The sequence below is a fragment of the Tachypleus tridentatus genome, chromosome 7, assembly GCF_004210375.1.
Source record: "Tachypleus tridentatus isolate NWPU-2018 chromosome 7, ASM421037v1, whole genome shotgun sequence".
NCBI classification, from domain to species: domain Eukaryota; kingdom Metazoa; phylum Arthropoda; class Merostomata; order Xiphosura; family Limulidae; genus Tachypleus; species Tachypleus tridentatus.
Genome location: NC_134831.1, coordinates 50137991 through 50148259, shown reverse-complemented (window position 1 = coordinate 50148259; position 10269 = coordinate 50137991). Strand labels below are relative to the sequence as shown.

Genomic DNA, 10269 nt, shown 5'->3' with positions numbered 1-10269 from the left:
TTTGTGCTTAATAACAAACTTTCCATATTTATTTCATGGAGGAAATAGATTTAACTTTTAAATTTCCTTTTTAACACACTTTTCTGAAACGTTTATGCATGAAGTGGGTCCATAGTGGTTTGTGTTGTAGAGTTCCTAACATATGACAAAAATAAAATAATCTGTGTAATAATTCAAACCCATTATTATTGCTTGGGTCTACTATATATCTTAAAAATCAGTGACTTTATACAGTTTTTCTGGTAATTTGTTTGAACCCAGTGTTATAAAGTAAGAACACAAAATTATATTATGATACAATCAATACATGAACATCACAAGTAGTATAACAGACAGGGTAGGAATTTAGAATTTTTGAAAATTGGTACATTTTTTTTTCTGAGGTTTATTTTTTGCATGTAGTTTATGCTATATTAATTTTGAGTGCAATTCTGTTTTGTGCATTTGTAATATTTTGTCAAATGTAATAAATGTTTTTCTACACCAAACCACAAATACAATCATGTTATTCATAAACTGTAGCACAAAATCCAAGATTGTCTTTTACAGCTAATTGGAACATCTGTAAGGGAAAATTTTAATTGTTAAAATAAAATAAATTTCAGAATTTATATTCCCATGAAATTTATCATTGTTGTTATATAGACAGTTACAATAGCATTCAGTATGTTATTATATCATCAATACATCTTACTTCAAAGTTTTTATTCGCTAAATTCTTCTTTCCCTGTGCCATTTAACAAAACACTGCTATAGATAATCTGCTGTACAGTTCAACTAACCACAAATCAATCAAGAATGTTATGAAATTTTTTTATTTCTAATTATAGTTTGTGGTTTGTACAACTATTCTTTTGAAAATTAATGCAAATCTAACATTTTAAAACTGAGACTGTTAATTGATTTGCTACTTTTGCCAGGTTTCAAATACTGAAAACTCATATGCAAAACTTACAGTTTTTCTGTGTGTCTGAATATTAATAAAAAACACAAAATCATGATGTAGAAGTGATGAATTTATTGTTCACTGTCACCATAATAACAAAGAAACAGAAACTAAACTGAGTTCAAACATTACAAGATGAATTAATAACATGATAAAAGTAACAACTGTTACTATAGTCTAGACCAGCCCAGTCAAATAAGTTCATTCATTTATCTTCTAAAGTACATAAAATGGTAAACAATCATAAAATACAGATGAAGATCTTATGACCCACAGAGAGAACCAGTGACGTCCTGTAATATTATTTCACACCTGTATATAATTCCTTTTATTCCATTTTTGTAATTATTTTGTCATTATGAAAATATTGATAGTGGTACTTAAAACCCTGTTACAACATTAAAATGATAAGAGTTAGAGGCACTATACACACATACCATAAAGTAAGAACTTTTTGTCAATGCTACATTAATGAGACAACATTAAGCCAAGTCCAGCTAAATAACTAGCACTGTTTTCTATATTAAATTTGTTTTTAATCATCTACAAAACAAAACAAAAACTACTTAGCTAAAAATGGAATGCTCATTTTAAGATATGTATCCCTTGCTTGAAAGCATTTTAATCCACTTAAAACTACACAACATACAATGTAATGAATCAGGAAGCATAGTTTTTTTTACACTCACAATGCAATGTTTTATAAAAAGGGAAAGAAAATATAATGAAGAAATTAGAAATTACTCTCTGCATAAAAATGATAATGAAAAAAAAAAGAAAAAGTTTACAGTAAGTTTCACATTCCAATTTAACAACACAATAATTATGTAAGATTAGTAGCATCACCAACAATACTGAACCTGTAAAATACTTACCAAAAATGGAAAGGTCTGCACATCTACTTCAGATGCTGGTCTAAAATTGTGATCTCATTAACCAGTGCCTTTATCTATCCATATGTATGTAAACAGAGGTTTTATGACCTCAGTGAGCTAGCTAGGCTACATCTTATCAATAAAAATATAAAACCTGAACCAAATATTCAGAACCTTCAGTGTTGGATAAAATTAACGGAACTTATGGCTAAGAAGGTTTAAAATGTATTGCCAACAATTTTATCTTTTCAACCAGTATTGGTAGAATGGTCATTGTTCTGATCACCTTCCTGTTTAAATTATTTGGCCTTCATTACATTTTTGAATCCTTTTTCTTACAGAAGCAAAGTTAACAACAAAAGGTTACATGATGCTGTTTTTAAAATTAAGCTAGCCCAAGAAAGAATGACATAACTGAATTAAGTCAAAGTTTTTGAGGTAATATTTTTTTGTATTAAATGAATCTCATTACAGATGGTGAAAGCTTCTTTCTTGATTTAGCTTGAAACACATCTCAAGTAAGTATTCTTGAAGGTCTCACACCAAAATGGACAGTAGATTATCAGCTTTCTTGCTAAGCTTCACAAAATAGGACAGACTCTCAGGCATTACCAGAATTGCAAATAGTTTTCTGCAGAGACAAACAGGGCTATCATCGATTGGGTTTTAGAGACATTAACATAAGGGGGAAATGTTTTCATCAAAACATCAGTCATAATTTATCAAATGGCCAGACAGTTTTTTGATTAAAGAAGTTCTCCTGAATGGTATACACAGATACTAATGGACTTCTGAACTTTCAGGCTTGGATGTCATATGATTTGAGGTGTCTTGAAGTGTAGAATGAGGAGTTGAAATAGATGGGGTTGTAGATAAAGGCTCCAGTGTTGTAGAATGGGGCACACCCATAGGATTATAGTTGTAAGCAGCAGCTCCATTAATATTTTCACCACAACCATTTGTATTTAAGTATTCCTTGTTGACACAGTTGCGTAACGAATCAGGGATTTGACCCACAATTGCTCGTCTTATTTCAGCTGCAGCCATTTCTCGCAATTCTGTTGAACTGGCATCACTGTACCATGCTGCATGTGGTGTACATATCAAGTTTGTGACATCTTTTAATGGACCTAAAAAGGTAAATATTAATAAACATGAAGGAAAACTTTGTATTTTCTAATAACTAATATTATTAATCTTTGGTAGAACTTGGATCATACATTCTATTCCACGTTAATTAATAAGAAATATGACGACTAAAATGATATTAATTTCTTAAATATTCAACTATTATTAAAAAAGAATATTAAATGCTAAGCCTAACACTTTCCAGTTTCTTGAATGTGATATATATGTATATACACACACACACACACACGCACGCACGCAGGCACACACACAATATTATTGTTATTTATAAATTTCTTCATGCGAGTCTGACATATGGAGGTTAAAACTGATAAATGGTGTAGTCCCACTGCAATGTGGATTCTACTTCCAAAGCCACCTCAAAAACCTAGGGTGCATTTTACATCTCACATAGGCTTGTTTGCTGATGATGTTTATATATATACAAACACAATTATAATGGCTTTTTAACATTTTTTTAGTTTTATCTATTTATAAAAACTATAGGACTAGTGCCTAAGTGAAGATAACTTTTAGATGTGATACCCATTACTTGTGAAGGATAATTATTTCTAAGTTCTTAAAATTGTAAAATTCCTAATGTTTGAAACTATTTCTCAATTTTCAGGAGCTTTCTGTGCATATACAATGTTTAACATTTCTTTCAAGGTCAGTGATCTAAATAGCAAATCTTCTGTTTTTCTGCTTGTATCAAATTAAGGTACAAATTTTTTTTTTTTTTCTTTCCCAATTAATTAAATACATGAACATGTTCCTGACAGCATGTTTGATGATGATAAAAACCAGTCATATAACCCAACATATTCAAATGTTACACAGAAACACTTCAGTGCACAAAAAGACTCAATAAACTATTAACATAATTCAGCAAGAATAACAAAATATGTACTTGAAGCAACTTCTTGTTCTAATTGAAGGTAAGACATACACTTCACAGTATTTTAAGTTTTGTACTGGAAAAAAGCTAAATGCAGTCAAAACCAACTTTGCAGAAAAATAAATCAATCATACAAATGTTAGCAGGATAAGCATTCTTGACATTTATATCTTCTTTTATTTTTAGAAACACCATAAACTGAACAGAAATGGATATAAGTGAAAGTGAAGTTAGTTATCAATTTTTAACATACTGTATTTCTACATCTTTAACTTACCAGCATGAATACTATAATGTTCATTTTCCTGGACATCTAAAGCAGCGGCTCGGATCCTGCCATCCTTGAGGGCTATAGCTAAGGCATTTTCATCTACTAATCCTCCTCTGGCAGTGTTAACTAGGAAGGCACCTATGAATAGCAAAGATGTTACATGCCAGTTGAATAGGAAAAAAACACATTGAATTTACATTTCTCATTTCTCCACAATATCCGATACATCTCCAAAAATACCACACACACAATATAGCTATAACAAATTAACTGTATTTAAATTGTTTTAATTTTCTGAAGTTGGGGAAAAAAAACCAAAAGAATTACAAATTGCAAGCTATTAAAAAGAAAATTTAAAAACAGCAATGCTGTGTAACTTCTGGTGGTTTTACCAGTCATTTTTTTATAAAGTTATGAATAACTTTCACAGTTTAAAAGCTACCTAAATAATTTCATCCATAGTAATGAAAAATGTGAAACTTTTACTACAATAATTAAACAAAAATATGTGTATTAATATACATTTCTTTTACTGATTGAAAACAAAAGTGTTTTAAGTATGCTGCACAAAAGTCTAATAAAGTAATAAAATATTCTTAGTGTGTAGGATGAGAAACAAGTAATTAATAATCAAAATGGTTTACAAAGTATACAACAAAAAATGTACAGTATACTGTATGAACGAAAACTCTGCTCTCTCCTGCATGAATAAACTGTATAATATACATGGAAGTTTTAATATAAAAATATGTTCTATAATGAGTTAAAATAAACTCTACATGCTACCATCCAAAAACAGTCTGAATTTACTGTGTAAAGACAAGAACAATTGAATGATGTATCAAGAACAAGGTTATGTTATACTAAACAAAAAGAAAGTTTACTGAGCTTGTGAATAAAAACTAACAGCACAATGACGACTGAAAATCAGAGCAATCAGAGAGACTTCACATCACTCCTTTTTTGAAACTGCATGTATTTATATTAGATAACATTAAATTTCACCTTCAAAAATTCAGAAACTCCTTCTCAGATCCAAAATGATCAACAATCTGAATATTTTTGGTAGTGTGATGAGTAGTCTCAACCTTAATGCACTCATGAAATTTGGAATAACTTCAATCACACTTCACACAGTTATTAACCCAAAACTGTGAAAATGTCCTGCCTCTCCATTATAAAGAATCTGGATCAAAGTTGTTAAGAACTGTCCCATTCTGACTACCTGTCTTGTGTAAATATTTGTAAATTGGTCTATTGATTTTTGAGATATGTGTACAAAAACACAGACACAAGTACCCAATTTCAAAACTCTCAGTTCCCTCTGTTAAAACGTATAACGTGGCCAGGGTAAAAGTTACATTACTTACTACAGTAATCAAAAATAGGTCTTATGTCCAAAGAACAGCTTAAAGTATGACTAAGAACATCCAAGCTAGAAAACCTCCAAATGTTAAACATTATGTACGTAATCTAGAACAGTTCCAGTATATACTGTAAGAATTTTTAATACAGTACTTTCTCCACTAACACTGGTATAGTTTTCCTGTAACAGCACTATAACAAGATTTTCTTCTAAACTGAAATTTTTGTCCTTTGATTTCGAAAAAAAGAAAAAATAACATTTCAAGTACAAAATTTATTGACACCAACATCAAATATTATTAAAAAACTGAAAAAAAGGAAAAAGTTAAATCCTTATTTTTAAAGACAGATGAAAAAAGTCAAGAAATGTTCTGACACACTTATTTGACTAAGGCAGGACTCTTCAACTGGCAGCTTGTGGGTCACATCTGGCCCACAAGGGAAAACCTAGTTTCCTATCAACAATCAGCAAAACATAATTATGAAAAATAATCAAATATGAAAAAAAAACAGTACCATCTTAAAACAAGTTGTGAGAAAGATGTACAAAATATTTTCATAATTATAGCAATGCATGTGACCAATAAAACCATTATCCTTATTAAAATGTATAACATTATATTATGAAAAATAATTGCGTAAAAACTATCCTACAGACAAATTTGTAATGATATGCATATGTTACAGTTCTCTTACCAACATACTATTCATATAATAAATAATATATATTATGTTGCTTAAAATGTATAGCATGAAATTATTCTGCCCTGTGCACTCTCAACTTGCATTGTTATGTTATTGTTAAGTACTTTTCATATAATGAAATTTGTTCAATATATTAACATTACTTCATATGATATTTATTATATTACTTAAAAATATGCAACATAAAATAACTGGCCCATGTACTCCTACCTTCTTTCTAATATAGCCCCCTTAAAAATAGTTGAGGAGTTCTGGATTAGGAGTCCTCAACAACTGCATAAAATCCAAATTACCAGTTATAAAAAATATGAATACTTTTGGTTGCTTTAATCATATGTGTGTGTGTGTGTGTGTGTGTGTGTGTATATATAAAGGGTGCATATCTCATTCTAGTAGTCAATACAATATGTAGCTCGATATTGATGCCACAATATAATACTTATGTAGTAGGTACAGAAACTTTACCAACAGTTCCTTACACAGTTTGGCAGATTTGTCTGTAATTTATTATCTATACTACTAACATTGTATTATTGAAGTACTTCATATTGTACAGTGCTTTTTCAAATTCTCAGATTCAATAAACTTAATGGAAGCTGACAAGAGAAGTAAAATCAAAACAGTTAATAATTGTCTATTTTGTTAATTTGTTGTGTTACTTTGCAGGTAACATTTTTGGTAAAAGAAATGAAGACAACATGTAGCACTCAATAACCATCTTCTTTGTTGAATCATTTATTTTGAGCAAAAATTCTTTACTATAAATTTTAATTTCTCTGTACAAAAGATATTTCCTGAGAGCTTGCCAAATTTCATGAAGATACTGCTACATCTTTAATAATATACAGTGAAAACCAAGTAGTTAATTGTCTTAAATATTAGGCAACAAGCTGCTTACCTGGCCTCATCTGCTTAATTGTATATTCATTGATTAGATGATGGTTGTGTTCATTTAGTGTACAATGCAGAGATACACAGTCACTCTGAAACAACAGTTCTTGGAGTGTATACACTCTGTTCAGGCCTAGGGCTCTATCTGTTCCATCAGGAAGGTATGGGTCATAGAAAATTACATTGAAACCAAACACCTTAGCTCTCAAGGCTACAGCTGTGCCAACACGGCCTGTGTGCATGTAAATAAATAATTCCAAAGAATATACAACTGAAAAAACTCTTTTAGTATCTTTATAAAAATTGCTAATGATTACAATGAATAACTGAAACAATATTTTCTCTCATAAAGAAAATATACAATAATTTATTTTAATTATAACTACAAGTAGTAAGCAATCGGTGGTACTGAGTTCAGGAATTTTTCAAGTGAGATGGTGGTGAGTTATACTAGTAACATTTGCAATCCTATAAAAATATTGCAATGATTGTGAACTTAAAACAGCTCAAGCCTAATATCCACATAGATTGTAGATAAATTATACCACAGACTTGAAACAGTGTTTGCCAGCATTTATCCCCTTAAACAATATATACCTATAAATTCCTATTCATTTCAGATTCAAGATGCAAATATACATATAACTGTAAGTACACACACAAAAAAAGTTTGCAAAAAAATGGAAAAATAAAAATGATTTATTTGGGATAAAAACTACATAATACAGTAAACAGAACTACCTGTCAAATGAAACTGATTTTGGAAACCAGTCATGCATTTAATTAAAACTAACATAAATATACTTGTATGATATGATTGATAAATTCACTTTAAACCTTACTGAAGATAAAAGTTGTTTTATTTTGAAATTAAATGCTATTACTCACAGCATTTCTGAACTTTAGTTTTGCACTAAAAAAGAAACAACATACAAAACACTCTCTCAAGAATAAAGCAATTACACACACTCACTAAATATTTAAAGTAACTAAGAATATGATAAACTTAATTCACACAAAAAATACAGTAAACATTTCAGTCTTTTAAAGGCTTATTCATTCTACAAGCAATAAATGGCCTATTTTAATTACTGTGAATGATATATACAACTAAGAGAGTATTTTTAGAGGCATATTAACTTACTTTTATGTTTCTCATAAAAACATATGCATATAGGAATGAGGATTTCACTAAAGTAATAATTTGCTACAATAAGAGATAATGCTTGTGAGGTGTTTTAGTTTCACAAAATATTGTTGAGTTGCACTCCTGAAATCTAGGATAAACATTGTTATAATATCACTTCATTTTTTTCATATTGTAATAAATAAAATGCCTTACCAAGTCCTACAATGCCAAGTGTATCTCCTCGAATCCGTGCACATCCTTGGGCAGCCTCTCTGACTTGTTCTGGACCTTGGAACTTTTTCCCTTCTCGAACCATGTTGGCTAACCAATACGTTCTCCGATAAAGGTTTAAAATTAGGCACAATGTTGTGTCAGCCACTTCTTCTACACTATAGCCTGGAACACTACAAACTGCTATTCCTGAAAGATATTTAAATTTTTAAATTAAATTTAGTAAAAGCCAAAAAAACTACAAGAAAAGTATGAATAAATAAAGATATAGAGTAAATAAAATATTTGAACATATAATTTAGCTTAATACGGCCATCAATATTAAATTTTGAGCTTGCATATTTTTACCGTGTAAAATGCCTATTTCTTTAAATCTTATACTATTAACAAGAAACTGTTAAGTGATAAATCAAAATATTTACCTGTGCACATGTGAATTCAAAGTAAGAACAAGTGAGAAGTCCTAGTGTATAAAGGAAAATATAAAAATAGTATCTACTAATACTTTTCACAGAAGCAACAAAAATGGCTTAGAACTCCTTTAAAGAAATTATTACTGTATGGTACAAATGCTCTGTAAAGCATGTAAAGGCAAGTGTATAAAATTGATACTTTTTTATTTCAATTATTTTCAAACATTTTGAATGACTAAAATTGTGTAAACTAATAACAGATTCAACTATGACTTCTAACTTACAATTGAACTCCAAAATAAATTACATACATGATAGTTTGTGAGGCTTAGTGTGGATATTTGTTTCTCGCTCCCAAATATGAAATTTTATTTGTAGTTTTGTAAATTAGGTTTGAATTTCACAGATATTCACAATTTGACTTCTTTCTGTTATGGATTTTGACTCTTAAATCCCTGATGAAGGAAAACTAGCTAAGAGCTCATATTAAAAAAGAAAATATAAATTAGTGATTGTCCCATGCAATTTATTTAACCAATATATACACCAATGTTATGAAGTCTTAAACATTAATTACCTTTTGTACCACTATATTTTTTTTAATAAATAGTTTGCTTTTAACTTTTGATTTCTTGAAGTGTGCAACAAAACTGTACTGACTGATGCCTATTTATTTTTATGGAATGAATAGTTATTTTTGGAGTACAATACAATTATTGTCACAAACTTCAGAGACTTCTTCCCTGACCTCCACCACTAAAACTACTTTCAAATAAACTTTCTAGAGAAAATAAAAGTAATTTTCGTTTGTCAATTCAAACTATTTCAACATGAAAAGAAAGATTAATATCATAATTGCTTAAGCAGAGTCTGCATAAGACTCACACTTTAATTAATGATGTTTTTAGTTTCTCCTATATTCAAACAAACAGTAATTGTAAAGCTTGTTATGCCACGAATACAACAAGTATTATAAAAAGTTCAATAAAAACTATTGAAGACATAACAAAAATGTACAACTTTTTCACTGTGCCTCTAATAATGAATGAAATAGTTGATAAATAACAAAAATGTAATGCTGAAGTCAGATTGACAAAAAAAATTTTATATGATTTTTAGAGCATTACCTAAATCTCCAGCTGCTTTAACATCAATATTGTCAACTCCTGAACCGATGCGAACAATAATTCGAAGAGCCTTAAATTTTTCTAGATCTTCTTTGGACAAAGTAATCGTGTGCCACATTAGTCCACCAACAGCTTCATTTAACACCTTGAAAATAAAAATTGTTAATTTCAACAGATAACTAGTTTTTAAAGCCATACATACAGATGTAGCATAAAACTCATGGTTTACATTTTTTTTATGTTTCAGTAACTAATATTCTTCACAAAAAAATTATAATTTACAACATGAC

General features: G+C 29.5%; 1 protein-coding gene across 7 annotated transcripts in view; it reads right to left on the bottom strand.

Moving 5' to 3' along the window:
* Nucleotides 1-1003: 1003 nt before the first annotated feature.
* The window catches only part of LOC143255628 (C-terminal-binding protein-like), a 95326-nt gene continuing 86060 nt past the window's right edge, over nucleotides 1004-10269 (bottom strand). For all 7 annotated transcript variants that reach the window (XM_076511583.1, XM_076511584.1, XM_076511587.1 and 4 more), the window contains 5 exons: nucleotides 9980-10124; nucleotides 8422-8628; nucleotides 7087-7311; nucleotides 4125-4256; nucleotides 1004-2951 (listed from right to left, as the gene is read on the bottom strand). In XM_076511583.1, coding sequence (XP_076367698.1) covers nucleotides 2602-2951; nucleotides 4125-4256; nucleotides 7087-7311; nucleotides 8422-8628; nucleotides 9980-10124 — 1059 coding nt within the window. In that variant the 3' untranslated portion in view covers nucleotides 1004-2601. The remainder of the gene's footprint in view (nucleotides 2952-4124; nucleotides 4257-7086; nucleotides 7312-8421; nucleotides 8629-9979; nucleotides 10125-10269) is intronic.